We start from the raw sequence: 17,183 nt of genomic DNA on the forward strand, positions 1-17,183 counted from the left end.
CAAAAACTTGAAAAACCGAAAATTTGAAAAATCAAAAACCGGAAAAATCGAAAAATTAAACAAAATGAGAAACTGAAAATACGAGAAGTCGAAATTGAAAAATTGGAAAATCCAAAAATTGGAAAGCTGAAAAACTGAGAAATCAAAAATCGAATAATTGAAAAATTGAAAAATCGAGAAATCGAAATAATCCAAACGAAAAAAGGAATTTGAAAATTTCAAAATTTAAAAAAAATGGTTAAATCATCATCATTGAAAAATTTAACAATCGAAAAATTGAAAAATAGAGATTTTAAAAAGTCGAAAAATCGAAAATTTTCAAAATCAAAAATCTGAAAAATCGAAAAATTAACGAATTGAAAAACTGAAAAATCGAAACATGGAAAGGCAGATAAATTGAAATGTTCCGAAACTGAAACGTTTGAAAAATTGTAAAATCCAAAAATCGGAAAGCTGAAAAATTGAGAAATGAAAAATCGAATAATTGAAAAATTGAAAAATCCAGAAATCGAAATAACCCAAACGAAAAATAGAAATTTGAAAATTTCAAAGTTTAAAAAAATGGATAAATCAAAAATTGAAAAATCGTGAAACTGAACAATCGAAAATTTAAAAAATAAATAATTTTAAAAATTAAAAACCTAAAATATCGAAAAATTAACGAATTGAAAAATCGAAAAATTGAAACATCCCGAAACTGAAACGTTGAAAAATTGGAAAGCTGAAAAACTGAGAAATCAAAAATCGAATAAATCGAGAAATCGAAATAACCCAAGCGAAAATAGGAATTTGAAAATTTCGAAATTTTAAAAAATGGTTAAATCAAATCATTGAAAAATTTAAAAATCGGGAAATTGAACAATCGAAAAATAGAAAAATGGAGAAATCGAAAAGTCGAAAAAATCAAAAAACTGAAAAATCGAAAATTTGAAAAATCAGAAACATGAAAAATCGAAAATTTGAAAATTCGAAAAATGGGACAATTGATTAATTGAAAAATTCCAAAATTAAAACTTAGAAAAACTGAAAAATCAAAAACCCGAAAAATCGAAAAATTAAACAAAATGAGAAACTGAAAAACTGAGAAATCAAAAATCGAATAATTGAAAAATTGAAAAATCGAAAATCCAAAAATTGGAAAGCTGAAAAACTGAAAAATCAAAAATCGAATAAATCGAGAAATCGAAACACGAAAAGATAGAGTAATCGAAATAACCCAAACGAAAAAAGGAATTTGAAAATTTCAAGGTTTTAAAAAATGGTTAAATCATCATCATGGAAAAATTTAAAAATCGAGGAAATTGTACAATTGAAAAATGGAGAAATCGAAAAGTCGAAAAAATCAAAAACTTGAAAAACCGAAAATTTGAAGAATCAAAAACCCGAAAAATCGAAAAATTAAACAAAATGAGAAATTGAAAATACGAGAAATCGAAATTGAAAAATTGGAAAATCCAAAAATTAGAAAGCTGAAAAACTGAGAAATCAAAAATCGAATAATTGAAAAATCGAGAAATCGAAATAATCCAAACGAAAAAAGGAATTTGAAAATTTCAAAATTTAAAAAAATGGTTAAATCATCATCATTGAAAAATTTAACAATCGAAAAACTGAAAAATAGAGATTTTAAAAAGTCGAAAAATCGAAAATTTTCAAAATCAAAAACCTGAAAAATCGAAAAATTAACGAATTGAAAAACTGAAAAATCGAAACATGGAAAGGCAGATAAATTGAAATATTCCAAAACTGAAACGTTTGAAAAATTGTAAAATCCAAAAATCGGAAAGCTGAAAAATTGAGAAATGAAAAATCGAATAATTGAAAAATTGAAAAATCCAGAAATCGAAATAACCCAAACGAAAAATAGAAATTTGAAAATTTCAAAGTTTAAAAAAATGGATAAATCAAAAATTGAAAAATCGTGAAACTGAACAATCGAAAATTTAAAAAATAAATAATTTTAAAAATTAAAAACCTAAAATATCGAAAAATTAACGAATTGAAAAATCGAAACATCCCGAAACTGAAACGTTGAAAAATTGGAAAGCTGAAAAACTGAGAAATCAAAAATCGAATAAATCGAGAAATCGAAATAACCCAAGCGAAAATAGGAATTTGAAAATTTCAAAATTTTGAAAAATGGTTAAATCAAATCATTGAAAAATTTAAAACTCGGGAAATTGAACAATCGAAAAATAGAAAAATGGAGAAATCGAAAAGTCGAAAAAATCAAAAAACTGAAAAATCTAAAATTTGAAAAATCAGAAACCTGAAAAATCTAAAATTTGAAAAATCGAAAATGGGAAAATTGATAAATTGAAAAATTCCAAAATTAAAACTTGGAAAAACTGAAAAATCAAAAACCCGAAAAATCGAAAAATTAAACAAAATGAGAAACTGAAAAACTGAGAAATCAAAAATCGAATAATTGAAAAATTGAAAAATCGAAAATTCAAAAATTTTAAAAATCGAAAAATCGCGAAAATTTAAGAAATAAATAATTTTAAAAATTAAAAACCTAAAATATGGAAAAATTAACAAATTGAAAAATCGAAAAATTGAAACGTTGAAAAATTGGAAAGCTGAAAAACTGAGAAATCAAAAATCGAATAATTGAAAAATTGAAAAATCGAGAAATCGAAACACGAAAAGATCGAGAAATCGAAAAATTGAAAAATCCAAAAGGCGAAAATTTAAAAAATAAAAATCGAAGAATTGCAGAACTGACAACTGAAAAATCGAGAAATCGATTTTTGTCATTCTTTTGGCCACTTTTTTCTTCCGTTTTATTTTGCATATTTTTGTTTTTTTGGTTAATTTTGGCTTCTTTTTTCTTCTGAACATTTTCTGAGCTCTTTAAAGAGGTTTGTGTTTGTGCTTTTTTGTTTTTTTATCCTTGTTTTGATGCCTTATATTTTGGCGCTTTTTTGACACCTTTTTTATAGAAATGTTTGTCTGTTTTAACACCTCTTTGTTTCGCTTTTTTGACGTTCGTTTTCGGTTTTTTGGCGTTTTTTTCGCTTTTTTACATTTTTTTCTGTTTTGTTCTGTTTTGGTGTCTGCTTTTTCGACCTTTTGCTTTACGTTTTTTGATCGTTTTTCTGGTTATTGCTGGACAAAATCAATGAAATGTAGTAGGGGTGGGTGGGCGGGGCTAAACTTTATTTTTTCATATGTGAACTGCATTTAAACACAAAATGAGAAAAACGAGAAGCCAATTTTAATTTTTATAGTACACAATGAACTAGCAAAATTGTCACCACGTATCGATTATTATCGCCGATTTTTTTCAGTCCTGCTGTGTACTTTCCAGACTTCGATAAAACCGAAAACATTTATCAGCGCAAATTCCTTAAGTGAATCACTGTTTATAAATTATCTTAGATAACTGCATCGACTACTGGTCTATTTTTGATATATCATAAAAATGTCATCGACAACTGAAATAAAAAGACTCAAAGAGATTTTTATGTTGTTTATTTTATTTCTCGCTAACACAGACCCACCGGCAAACAGACTTTCCGTCATTCCATTTTTCAAAATGATGTATACTTTTATTACTCATCAAAATACTGTTCGTCGGCAATAATTTGCCGTATTTTTAATTTTATCGTACTAACCTACATCCCGTCGAATCAAGACTCTCAGGACCGACGACTTTCCGACAACAAATTACCAACTTTACGACTCGGTGATTCAATATGAAGTCATCAGATTTTCCACGTGTCATTTTTCTTTCAATAATTCGCTTCGACCATAAATCAGGTCGCACTCCGCAAATAAACACAAACTTGTTAATTACATAAACAACGACGCCGTTTCAATTGTCTTAATACCCCCAAGGTCGGGCGTGTTTGTTGTTTCGAGCGGGCTTTGAGTTTTCGCGTCGAGTTTTCAACGAATTGGGTGGTGTTGCAGCGCTGGGGACCGACGAAGAGTACGACTATGAGGAGGAGGAGGACGACAAGGCGGCGACGAATTCGTCCTCGAACGCGACCCTCGTGTTCACGAAGCGGCTGGAGAACGTGACCGTGGACGTGGGACAGAAGGTCGTCAAGTTGGTGTGCGAAGTGCAGAATTTGGACGCGAATGGGACGCGAGTGACGTTCTCGTGGAGGAAGAATAACGCGCCGGTGGAGAAGAGCGGACGTGTGAACACCAAAATGACGAAGGTAAAAGGAAAAAATTGGTCTAAAGAGTTTAGACAGTACTTCCCTCGCTGTCGGAAACTTGACGACTGCATGCCTATTGTGTTTTTTCTCATTACATTTTTGTAGTGGGAATTTAAAAAAAAATTGCGATGACGTCATCAACATTTTTGCAAGGACACGTATATCAGTTGGGATAGATGTAGTGTAATACTAAGAATAAAATTATTATATTCTCAAATTTTCGGGAAAATGAATTGGGTCGTTTTGAATATTGATTTGTAATAATCAATAAAATAACGAAACAATTTACTCACGTATACGTATCCCAGGCAGCTGAAAATCGTGTATGTATAAACATTCTTAATTTAAGATGACAGGCGTAACAGCATACTTGAGAGTCAAACAGAGAAACTGTAAACAAAACGACCATCGGTTTTATTGCTTCGACTTCCGCTTATTATATAAAACATTGGGTTTTATTTTAATTCTTGACGGTGAAATTCACAAGTGGTTGATTATAAACATGTCTATTTCACATTCGCGGAACCAAGTGAACGCATAAAACAAATGCAGGTCTGTAATGTTAAAGTCAATGTAAATAAGCATGCTACTCTTATGTTTCAACCGAGTTTTTCCTTTAACAAATTTTTTGTCTACCAAATTGGGTTGGTTGGGGTGTAATACTAATAATAAGTGTTGCCTTTAATTTAATCAATAAAATAAATTGACTTCATTAATTTTTTTGAACCACCTCTTAAGAAAATCTAAAAAATATGAATGGAATGATAAATCACAAGTACAAACTCATCATATTTTTTGCATTTTAGATAGGATTTATTCAGCAAAATTTAAGGGTGACGTCATCAATTTTTTTAGGAGGGATGAACAAATACATTTTGAACAAAAGTTTACCATGCTTATAATAACTTTAGAATATTCCCAAGATTTCAAAGCATTCGGTTTTGTAATTCCTGATTAAATCGATAAAATAAATTCACGCCTTCATTAATTTTTTTGAGTCACCCTGCATATGCAAATCCAAAAATATGAATGAAATGATAAATCACAAGTACAGACTCATCATATTTTGTACATTTTAGATACGATTTATTCGGCAAACTTTTGAGCTGACGTCATCAGTTTTTTGTAGAAGATAACCAAATATATTTTGACTAAAAATTTATTATGCTCTTTATAACCTTAAAACATCTGCAAGATTTCAAAGCATTCGGTTTTGTAGTTCCTGATTAAATCAATAAAATAAATTTACGCATTCATTAATTTTTTTGAGTCACCCTGTTTATGCAAATCGAAAAAATTTGAATGGAATGACAAATTACAAGAAGAGACTCACCATATTTTGTACATTTTAGATAGGATTTATTCAGCAAAATTTTGTGGTGACGTCATAAATTTTTTAGGGGGGACGACCAAATACGTTTTGATCAAAAATTTACCATGCTTATGATAATTTTAAAATATCTTCAAGATTTCGAAGCATTCGGTTTTGTAGTTCCTGAGTAAATCAGTAAAATAAATTTACGCTTTCATTTATTTTCTTGAATCACTCCGTATATGCAAATCCAAAATATCTGCACTTACCAGGCAACAATTATTGTAACTTGGTCCAATTTTTAAAATTTGGAGATATATATCCTCAATGACATTCACTCTTCAACAGTTTTTACTTCCCGAGCGTAAGCAAAGGAAGTATTGTAATCGAGTCCGTCGGCCGACTCTCTACTTTTACGTTTTGTCGATCTTTCATGACCCCTAGAAGACGAAGAAATAGGTCTCCCATTTCCGTCTGTCTGTCCGTCTGTCCGTCTGTCCGTCTGTCCGTCTGTCCGTCCGTCTGTCCGTCTGTCCGTCTGTTGTCCCGGATTTTTATTAGACAGATAATCTCCGAAAGTACTCGACCGATTGTTGTGAAATTTTGTACTTATATTAAGAATATCATGTAGATGGTAAAACGCTAACCAAAATTTGTCTAATCATCCCCACCACTAATGCGATGACGTCACTTCAAAATTGTACATAGTAAATGGGTTTTCAATTGTATAAAATAACATAGTCCTACACATGTAGTTTACAACTCTGAATCGACTTTTCACCCGAAACGTCCAGATTTTTGGAAAAAAAATCAAAATTATAAAACAACATTTTGAAATTTAATTTTTAATCTGCTAACCAGAATGCTTTGAAATGTTGCAGATGTTTTAAGGCTATAAAGAGCATCATAAATCTTTAGTTAAAAAATATTTGCTTATCCCCTCCACAAACTTGATGACGTCAGCTCAAAAGTTTGTGGAATAAATCATATCTAAAATGTACAAAATATGATGAGTCTGTACTTGTGATCTATCACTCCATTCATATTTTTTGGATTTGCATATACAGGGTGACTCAAAAAAATTAATGAATGCGTAAATATATTTTATTGATTTAATCAGGAACTACAAAACCGAATGCTCTGAAATCTTGCAGATGTTTTAAGGTCATAAAGAGCATAATAAATGTTTAGTCAAAATATATTTGCTTATCCCCTCCAAAAACTTGATGACGTCAGCTCGAAAATTTGCCGAATAAATCATATCTAAAATGTACAAAATATGATCAGTCTGTACTTGTGATCTATCACTCCATTCATATTTTTTGGATTTGCATATACAGGGTGATTCAAGAAAATAAATGAAAGCGTAAATTTATTTTACTGATTTACTCAGGAACTACAAAACCGAATGCTTCGAAATCTTGAAGATATTTTAAAATTATCATAAGCATGGTAAATTTTTGATCAAAATGTATTTGGTCGTCCCCCCTAAAAAATTTATGACGTCACCACAAAATTTTGCTGAATAAATCCTATCTAAAATGACAAAATATGGTGAGTCTCTTCTTGTGATTTATCATTCCATTCAAATTTTTTCGATTTGCATATACAGGGTGACTCAAAAAAATTAATGAATGCGTAAATTAATTTTATTGATTTAATCAGGAACTACAAAACCGAATGCTTTGAAATCTTGCAGATGTTTTAAGGTTATAAAGAGCATAATAAATTTTTAGTCAAAATATATTTGGTTATCTTCTACAAAAAACTGATGACGTCAGCTCAAAAGTTTGCCGAATAAATCGTATCTAAAATGTACAAAATATGATGAGTCTGTACTTGTGATTTATCATTCCATTCATATTTTTGGATTTGCATATGCAGGGTGACTCAAAAAAATTAATGAAGGCGTGAATTTATTTTATCGATTTAATCAGGAATTACAAAACCGAATGCTTTGAAATCTTGAGAATATTTTAATGTTATTATAAACATGGTAAACTTTTGTTCAAAATGTATTTGTTCATCCCTCCTAAAAAAATTGATGACGTCACCCTTAAATTTTGCTGAATAAATCCTATCTAAAATGCAAAAAATATGATGAGTTTGTACTTGTGATTTATCATTCCATTCATATTTTTTAGATTTTCTTAAGAGGTGGTTCAAAAAAATTAATGAAGTCAATTTATTTTATTGATTAAATTAAAGGCAACACTTATTATTAGTATTACACCCCAACCAACCCAATTTGGTAGACACAAAATTTGTTAAAGAAAAAACTCGGTTGAAACATAAGGGTAGCACGCTTATTTACATCGACTTTAACATTACAGACCTGCATTTGTTTTATGCGCTCACTTGGTTCCGCGAATGTGAAATAGACATGTTTATAATCAACCAATTGTGAATTTCACCGTCAAGAATTAAAATAAAACCCAATGTTTTATACATTAAGCGGAAGTCGAAGCAATAAAACCGATGGTCGTTTTGTTTACAGTTTCTCTGTTTGACTCTCACGTATGCTGTTACGCCTGTCATCTTAAATTAAGAATGTTTATACATAAACGATTTTCAGTTGCCGTATACGCGAGTAAATTGTTTCGTTATTTTATTGATTATAAAAAATCAATATTCAAAACGACCCAATTCATTTTCCCGAAAATTTGGGAATACAATAATTTTATTCTTAGTATTACACTACATCTATCCCAACTGATATACGTGTCCTTGCAAAAATGTTGATGACGTCATCGCAATTTTTTTTAAATTCCCACTACAAAAATGTAATGAGAAAAAAACACAATAGCCATGCAGTCGTCAAGTTTCCGACAGCGAGGGAAGTACTGTCTAAACTCTTTAGACCAATTTTTTTTGTTATGGTTTCAGGATAAGGAGCGCCACTTGTTCAAATCCACCTTACGCATTAGCAACGTCGAGGTGTTCGATAAAGGTTTCTACGACTGTACGGCATCCAACGGCAAAGATAAAATCCAGTCTGATGGGGTCCTAGACGTCTTTGGTGACGTCAGCCGGAGTAGTAGCACTTCTTCGCTCAACACTCTCAAAATAGATCGAGAAATAACCACCATCCTACCGAACAAGCCCGCTTCGGGCGTGTTCGAAGCCAAACTGACGGACTTCCCCCACGGACAACCCCTCCAGGAAACCAACGGGAAAACCTTCGACTTAACATCGACCGGAAAAATGATAGAAATCACGCGTCAGTACAATCTGAGTACCCCTTTCTGCCAAATCTACACCGGAGAGACCTGTGAAGACTACTTGAAAAACCAGCACGTGTTCGTGCAGCCCCCATACAGCCAAAACGACATCGAACAGATGCTCCACGACGCCTTTCTGGTCATCTCGCAGTCCAAGTAAGTCTAGACACTTCTTTTCCCCCTTGACTGATTTTTTTTGTTTGACAGCGATATCTCGGCCAGCTGCGATAAATTCGCCAGACCTAGCCTCTGCTACTCGGCCTTTCCGTTGTGTGCGGACCCGAAACAAGTCAACATCGACCAGACCAGGATGAGCAAAACGAAGATGGCGGATTACAAGGACATCAGGAACAAGTTTGGGATTCACCTGCGGCGGATTTGCAAGGAGGATTGTATTTTGCTGGAGACGGAGTTGTGCAGCAAGGAGTACGCGATAGCGAAGAGGCATCCTGTTATCGGGAAGACGCTGGAGTTGGAGGAGTGCCAGTTCCTCCCGAACGAGACCGAGGCGAGTTCGAGGCATTGTCTCGAATTGGGGGTGGACCACGAGAGCGTCGACAAAGGTTGGGGGATTTTTTCGACAAGAGTGTGATATATATATATATATATTTTTTTTGTAGAGGATACGTGCTTTTGGGACAACGGGGCGCTGTATAGGGGTGTCCAGAACGAGAGCGAGTTCGGGAATAAGTGCCTGAGGTGGGCCCACCAGTTCAACGTCGATTTGTCTCAACACCCGGAATTGACAGGGCATAACTATTGCAGGTAAGGGGCTAATTCAATTTTTTCCATTCAGGGAGTTGTATAAAACACGCATATCAAACAGATCAACTCCATTCTAACCTTGAATTCTCCTATTTGTTGAAATGAAAGTAACAGTATTAAAATTAGTCGTTACAAAAGCGAAGGGGTGGGTGGGCGGGCCTAGTGCTTATTTACACAAGACTGATTTTTATTGGCTGTGAGATGAAAAGCAGATTATATTGGCAAACAATAGATTCTTAGAAAAAAAAATCAAGTTATAAGTACCATTATCTCTGTTATAGTTAAATATAATAATAGAATAATTTTTTAATTAACTTTGTAGAAATCCTGGTGGCGCCGAATCCCAACCGTTCTGTTACGTAGATGGTGATCCAATTAGAAAAGAAATTTGCAACGTCACTAGATGTAGTAAGTTGTCGTAGTTTTCGCACAAATTCTTCCTTATGCAGTGTCCTTGTAGATCACGTAATATGGCTATACGTCGTCGGTACTTTCGTGGCGATTTCCGTAGCATGCACAGTATTATTTGGGGTCTTCTGTTGCCGAAAGAAGAATAAACTTGCCAGAAATTTGCAGAACGTTAGTAGACTCACACTAAAGTGCCTTGACGTATTATGCCGTTTTTAAGAGTGAAACAGAGACATTTATTGTTTGAGAGAAAAAAATAAGTTTCAATTTAGAGAATTTAGACATTAATCACAAACTGGTGATTGCAGGTAAATTTAGAATAAACGAAGAAGTGATTACACTTTTTCCAAAAATTGGATTTTGCAATTAAATTAAACACATATAAAACATAATTCTAACTTCAAATTTAACATTTGATATTTTAAGTATTTTATTGTTTTTCAGTTTTTGAATTTTTCGATGCTTCGATTGTTCGATTTTTGCTTTTCCCAATTTTGCGCCATTTCAGGTTTGGAATTTTTCGATTCTTTAATTTTTCAGTTTTTCGATTTTTTTATTTAGTATTCGGTTTTTCGATTTCTCGATTTCTGGACTTTTTGATTTTTTAGTTCTTCTTTATTCCTGTTTTTCAATTCTTCTATTTTTTTGTTAATTTTACATTTCCCGATTTTACGATTTTTCTTCAACTTTTTGACTTTTAGACTTCTCGATTTGTCATATTTTCAATTTCTGGATTTTCCAAATTTTCGATGTTTTAATTTTTCGAATTTTTAATGTTTCGATTGCTTATTCTTTCGATTTTATAATGCTCAAATTTTCAATTGACAATTCCAAAACTGTCGAACAATTCAAAAGCCCGAAAGTTCGATTTTTGAAGGCCTATTTCGATTTCTCAATTTTTCGATGAATCAATTTTTTGATTATTCGATTTCTCAATTTTTTAGTTTTCAATTTATCGATTTCTCGTTCTCTGGATTCCTCGATTTTTCATATCTTGGATTTTTTTTCAATTTCTCGAAGTTTTAAATTTTTTGTTTTTCAGTTTTATGGTTTTCTCCGTTTTAAATTTTTCGATTTTTAGATTTTTCGATTTCTCAATTTTTCGATTTTTAAACTTTTCTTCCATTTTTCAAGTTTTCGATATTTCAGTTTCGGATTTTTTCAATATTCCGATGTTTCGATTTTGTTATTATTCAATTTCTCTTTTTTATTTAAAATTTTTCAGTTTTTCTATTTTTAATTTTTAGATTTCCCGATTTTTCACCTTTGGAATTTTTCAGTATTTCGATTCTTCAGTTTTTTTCTTCGATTTATTTGATTTTTCGACCTTTCGATTTTCCAATTTTTTGATGATTCGATTTTTCAATTTATCGCTTTTTTTTTCACTTTTTCGATTTTTCAATTTCCTATTTTTCAATTTTTTTATTTTGGATTTTTGCTTTTTCAGTGGTTAAATTTTAGTTTGTTTAATTTTTCTACCATTTCAATTTTAGGTTTTTCGATTTCTCGATTTCTGGATTTTTTTTTATTTTTCAGTTCGTCCATATTTCTGTTTTTCAGTTCTTCTATTTTTTTTTTTTTTTAATTTTACATTCGTCGAGTTTACGATTTCTTGATGTTTCGATTTTTTGATTATTTCCCGATTCCTCAATTTTTCGATTTTTTAACTTTTCGATATTTCAATTTTGGAATTTTTCAATATTTCGATTCTTCAATTTTTTGTTTTTCGATTTCTTGATTTTTTACTTTTTTCGAGCATATTTTGATTTCTCGATTTATCGAGATTCCGCTGTTTCGATTTTTTTATTCTTCATTTTCTCTTTTGGTGTTTCGATTTCTCGATGCTTCAATTTTCCTTTTTTTTCGGTTTATCGATTTTTCAATTTTTTGATTTTTAAAATTTCCGATTTTCAGTTTTCGATTTTTCAATTGTTAATTAAATTTTAGATTTTTTAATATTTCGACATGTTTATTTTTCACTTTTTTAAACTTTCGGTTTTTCAATATTTCGAAGTTTAAATTTTGAACTTTTTTGATTTTTCAATTTTTTTTTTTTTTCATTTTAAATTCTTCGATTTCACGACATTTTGTTTGTACTTTAATTTTTTGATGTCTCGGTTTTTCGACTTCGATTTTTCATGTTTTCGGTTTTCTCAATTTTTGAATGTTTCAATTTTGAGAATTTTTCAATTTTGTTCTTTTTCGAATTTCGAATTTTTTGATATTTTAATTTTTCGACTTTTAAATTTTCGGTCCGATTTTTCGATTTCCGGCATTCTTTTAGTTTTCATTTCTCCGATATTTCTGTTTTTCAATTTTTCTATATAAATTTTTTTATTTTAGTTCCAGGATTCTCGATTTTACGATTTTTTTTGTTATTCAATGTCTTTCCTTTTATTAATTTTTTTTTATTTGAAATTTTTTCGTTTTTAATTTTTAATTTTTAGATTTTGGTCCATTTCGATTTCTAATTTTTAGATTTTTCGACTTCTCGATGTTTCGATTTCTCGATCTTTTGGTGTTTTGATTTCTCCAATTTCGGAATTTTTCAATATTTCGATTCTTCAATTTTTTATTTTTCGATTTCTTGATTTTTTACTTTTTTAGAGCATCTTTCGATTTATCGAGATTCCGCTTTTTCGATTTTTTTATTCTTCACTTTCTCTCTTTTGGTGTTTCGATTTCTCAATGTTTCAATTTTCGATTTTTTTTTTTCGGTTTATCGATTTTTCAATTGTTAATGAAATTTTAGATTTTTTAACATTTCGACGTGTTTATTTTTCGCTTTTTTAAACTTTCGGTTTTTCGATTTCCCCATTTCTGGAGTTTTCGATTTTTCATATCCTCGATATTTCAATTTTTTAATTTTTCGAAGTTTAAATTTTGAACTTTTTTGATTTTTAATTTTTTTTTTCATTTTAAATTCTTCGATTTCACGACATTTTGTTTGTATCTTAATTTTTTGATGTCTCGGTTTTTCGACTTCGATTTTTCATGTTTTCGGTTTTCTCAATTTTTCAATGTTTCAATTTTGAGAATTTTTCAATTTTGCTCCTTTTCGAATTTCGAATTTTTGATATTTTAATTTTTCGACTTTTAAATTTTCGGTCCAATTTTTCGATTTCCGGCATTTTTTTAGTTTTCATTTCTCCGATATTTCGATTCTTCAATTTTTTATTTTTCAATTTCTTGATTTTTTACTTTTTTCGAGCATCTTTCGATTTCTCGATTTATCGAGATTCCGCTGTTTCGATTTTTAAATTCTTGACTTTTTGATTTTTTAATTTTGCGAGCTTTAAAGTTTTTTGATTTCTCAATTTGGCGATTTATCGATGTTTTGATTTTTCAGTTTTTCAATTATTCAACTTTCAGCTTTTGATCTTTCAACGTTTTGAATTTTAGACTTCGATTTCTCGATTCTTCAACTTTTTTTTATTTTTCGATGTTTCAATTTTTTTTATTTTGGATTTTCGGTTTTTCGACTTTTCAGTTTTTCAGTTTTTCATTTCTTAAATTTTAGATTTGCCAATTTTTCTATATTTTAATTGTTCTACTTTTTAAATTTTATGTTTTTCGATTTCTCGATTTCTGAATTTTTTGATTTTTCAGTTCTTCTATATTCCTGTTTTTCGATTCTTCTATATATATTTTTTTAATTTTACATTTCCTGTTTCGATTTCTCAGTTTTTCAAATTTTTCGATGTTTCATTTGTTCGAATTTTAAAATTCTTGATTTTAGAATGCTCCAATTTTCTATTGAAAATTCCAAAACTAAAAAATCGACAAATTGTAAAAATCAAGAAATTTGAAAAATAAACTTCCATTTTTTTTTAAATTTTTCGAAGTTTTTAAAAATTTTTATTTCTCAATTTTTTGATTTTTGACATGTGGTTTTTTCGATTTTTAAAATTTTTCGACTTTTCGATTTTTAGATTTTTCATTTCTCAATTTTTCGATGTTTCAATTTTGGCATTTTTCAATTTTTCGATTCTTAAACTTTTCTTCCATTTTTCAAGTTTTCGATATTTCAGTTTCGGAATTTTTCAATATTCCGACGTTTCGATTTTGTTGTTATTCAATTTCCCTTTTTTTATTTAAAATTTTTCAGTTTTTCTATTTTTAATTTTTTGATTTTTCGATTTTGGTCCATCTCGATTTCTCAATTTTTAGATTTTTCGACTTCCCGATCTTTCGGTTTCTCAGTTTTGGAATTTTTCAATATTTCGATTCTTCAATTTTTTTTCTTCGAATTCTAAATTTTTCGCCGATGTTTCGATTTCTCGATGATTTTCACTTTGAAAATTTTTCGATTCTTTAATTTTTCGAAATTTCGATTTTCCAATTTTTTTATGATACGATTTTTCAATTCTTGTTATTTCCCAATTTTTCGCTATTTCAGGTTTGGAATTTTTCAATTTCACGTTTTTTTTTTCACTTCGATTTTTCAATTTCCCATTTTGCAATTTTTCAATTTTTTTGTTTTGGATTTTTGGTTTTTCAGTTGTTATTTAAGTTTTTTAAATTTTTCTACCATTTCAATTTCAGGTTTTAGATTTCTCGATTTCTGGATTTTTTGATTTTTCAGTTCTTGCATATTTCAATTTTTCAATTCTTCTAGTATTTTTTTTTTAATTCCTCGATTTTACGATTTCTTAATATTTCGATTTTTAGATTATTTCTCGATTTCTCAATTTTTCGATTTTTTAACTTTTCTTCCATTTTTCAAGTTTTCGATATTTCAATTTCGGGATTTTTCAATATTTCGATTCTTCAATTTTTGAATTTTTCGTTGTTTCGATTTTTCAATTTCTCATTTTTTCAGTTCTTGAATTCAATTTTTTGATTTTAAAAATTTTCGATTTTTCAATTGTTAAATGTTAAATTTTTTAATATTTCGACATTTTTATTTTCCGCTTTTCTAAATTTTAGGTTTTTCGATTTTACGATATTTTAATTTTTTGATGTCTGGATTTTTCAACTTTTCGATTTTTAGGTATCTCGATTTGTCATGTTTTCGGTTTTCTCAATTTTTCAATGTTTCAATTTTGTGAATTTTTCAATTTATGGATTTTTCGATTTTTAAAATTCTTGATTTTTTGTTTTTTTCAATTTTTAAATTTTCGAGTCTTCAATTTTTCTTCTTCTATTTCTAAATTTTTCGTTGATGTTAAGATTTTCCTGTTTTATAGTTTTTGAATTTTTCGATTCTCCGATTTTTCGCAATTTCAAGTTTGGAATTTTTCAAAATCTCTTTTTCTTCTCAATTTTTCAATTTTCCTACTTTTCAATTTTTCAATTGTTAAATTTTAGATTTTTCAATTTTTAGACGATATTTTAGTTTTTCTACTTTTAAATTTTCGGTTCAATTTTTTCTGTTTTTCAATTTTTCTATATATATGTTTTTAATTCTACGTTTCTCGATTTTACGATTTTTTTATTATTCAATTTCTTTCGTTTTATTTATATTTTTTATTTAAAATTGTTCCGTTTTTAATTTTTAGATTTTGGTCCATCTCGATTTCTCAATTTTTGGACTTTTCGACTTCTCGATCTTTTGGTTTTTGATTTCTCGATGGTTCAATTTTCGAATTTTTCTTTGGTTCGATTTTTCGGCTTTTTGATTTTTCAGCGTCTCAGTTTTTCAGTTCTTCGATTCAATTTTCCGATTTTTCATTTTTTTTTATTTTAAAATTTTGGATTTCAGTTTTCGATTTTTCGACTTTTCTATTGTTAAATTTTAGATGTTTTAATTTTGCGGCATTTCTATTAATTTTTTTTAATTTTAGGCTTTTCGATTTTTTGTATCTTCGATATTTATATTTTTCAATTTTTCGAAATTTTAAATTTTTGATTTTTTTGTTATTCAATTTCTCTCTTTTTATTTTTTCGCTTAAAAATTTTTCGATTTTTCGAGTTTTAATTTTTAGATTTTTCTCGACTTATCGATTTCTCTACCTTTGGTGTTTTGATTTCTCGACTTTTCGGTTTTTCAGTGTCTCATTTCTTCAGTTCTTCGATTCAATTTTCCGATTTTTTGATGTTTTTGATTTAAAAATTTTGGATTTCAGTTTTCGATTTTTCGACTTTTCTATTGTTAAATTTTAGATTTTTTAATTTTACGGCATTTCTATTCGCTTTTTTAAATTTTAGGCTTTTCGATTTTTTATATCTTCGATATTTCTATTTTTCAATTTTTCGAAGTTTTAAATTTTTGATTTTTTTGTTATTCAATTTCTCTATTTTTATTTTTTCGCTTTAAAATTTTTCGATTTTTCAAGTTTTAATGTTTACATTTTTCTCGACTTATCGATTTCTCGATCTTTTGGTGTTTCGATTTCTCGATGTTTCAAATTTTGAATTTTTCTTTGCTTCGATTTTTCGGCTTTTCGATTTTTCAGTGTCTCATTTCTTCAGTTCTTCGATTCAATTTTCCGATTTTTCATTTTTTTTATTTTAAAATTTTGGATTTCAGTTTTCGATTTTTCGACTTTTCTATTGTTAAATTTTAGATGTTTTAATTTTGCGGCATTTCTATTCACTTTTTTAAATTTTAGGCTTTTCGATTTTTTATATCTTCGATATTTCTATTTTTCAATTTTTCGAAGTTTTAAATTTTTGATTTTTTTGTTATTCAATTTCTCTCTTTTTATTTTTTCGCTTAAAAATTTTTCGATTTTTCGAGTTTTAATTTTTACATTTTTCTCGACTTATCGATTTCTCGATCTTTTGGTGTTTTGATTTCTCGATGTTTCAAATTTTGAATTTTTCTTTGTTTCGATTTTTCAGTGTTTGATTTTTTCAGTTCTTCAGTTCAATTTTCCGATTTTTCATGTTTTTGATTTTAAAATTTTGGATTTCAGTTTTCGATTTTTCGACTTTTCTATTGTTAAATTTTAGATTTTTTAATTTTGCGGCATTTCTATTCACTTTTTTAAATTTTAGCCTTTTCGATTTTTTATATCTTCGATATTTCTATTTTTCAATTTTTCGAAGTTTTAAATTTTTGATTTTTTTGTTATTCAATTTCTCTCTTTTTATTTTTTCGCTTTAAAATTTTTCGATTTTTCCAGTTTTAATTTTTAGATTTTTCTCGACTTATCGATTTCTCGATCTTTTGGTGTTTCGATTTCTCGATGTTTCAAATTTTGAATTTTTCTTTGCTTCGATTTTTCGGCTTTTCGATTTTTCAGTGTCTCAGTTTTTCAGTTCTTCGATTCAATTTTCCGATTTTTCATGTTTTTGATTTAAAAATTTTGGATTTCAGTTTTCGATTTTTCGACTTTTCTATTGTTAAATTTTAGATTT

At 29.0% G+C, this 17,183-nt stretch overlaps 1 protein-coding gene across 2 annotated transcripts in view; it reads left to right on the forward strand.

The window, feature by feature from the left end:
* The window catches only part of LOC135140407 (tyrosine-protein kinase transmembrane receptor Ror-like), a 44,791-nt gene that overhangs the window by 20,543 nt on the left and 7,065 nt on the right, over positions 1 to 17,183 (forward strand). For both annotated transcript variants that reach the window (XM_064070936.1, XM_064070937.1), the window contains 6 exons: positions 3,919 to 4,172; positions 8,371 to 8,861; positions 8,913 to 9,268; positions 9,326 to 9,470; positions 9,793 to 9,878; positions 9,931 to 10,049. In XM_064070936.1, the coding sequence (XP_063927006.1) occupies positions 3,919 to 4,172; positions 8,371 to 8,861; positions 8,913 to 9,268; positions 9,326 to 9,470; positions 9,793 to 9,878; positions 9,931 to 10,049 (1,451 nt within the window). The remainder of the gene's footprint in view (positions 1 to 3,918; positions 4,173 to 8,370; positions 8,862 to 8,912; positions 9,269 to 9,325; positions 9,471 to 9,792; positions 9,879 to 9,930; positions 10,050 to 17,183) is intronic.

This window comes from Zophobas morio, unplaced genomic scaffold, assembly GCF_036711695.1.
Source record: "Zophobas morio isolate AGI-343-1 ecotype UQ-CSIRO unplaced genomic scaffold, CSIRO_AGI_Zmor_V1 ptg000040l, whole genome shotgun sequence".
Lineage (NCBI taxonomy): Eukaryota > Metazoa > Arthropoda > Insecta > Coleoptera > Tenebrionidae > Zophobas > Zophobas morio.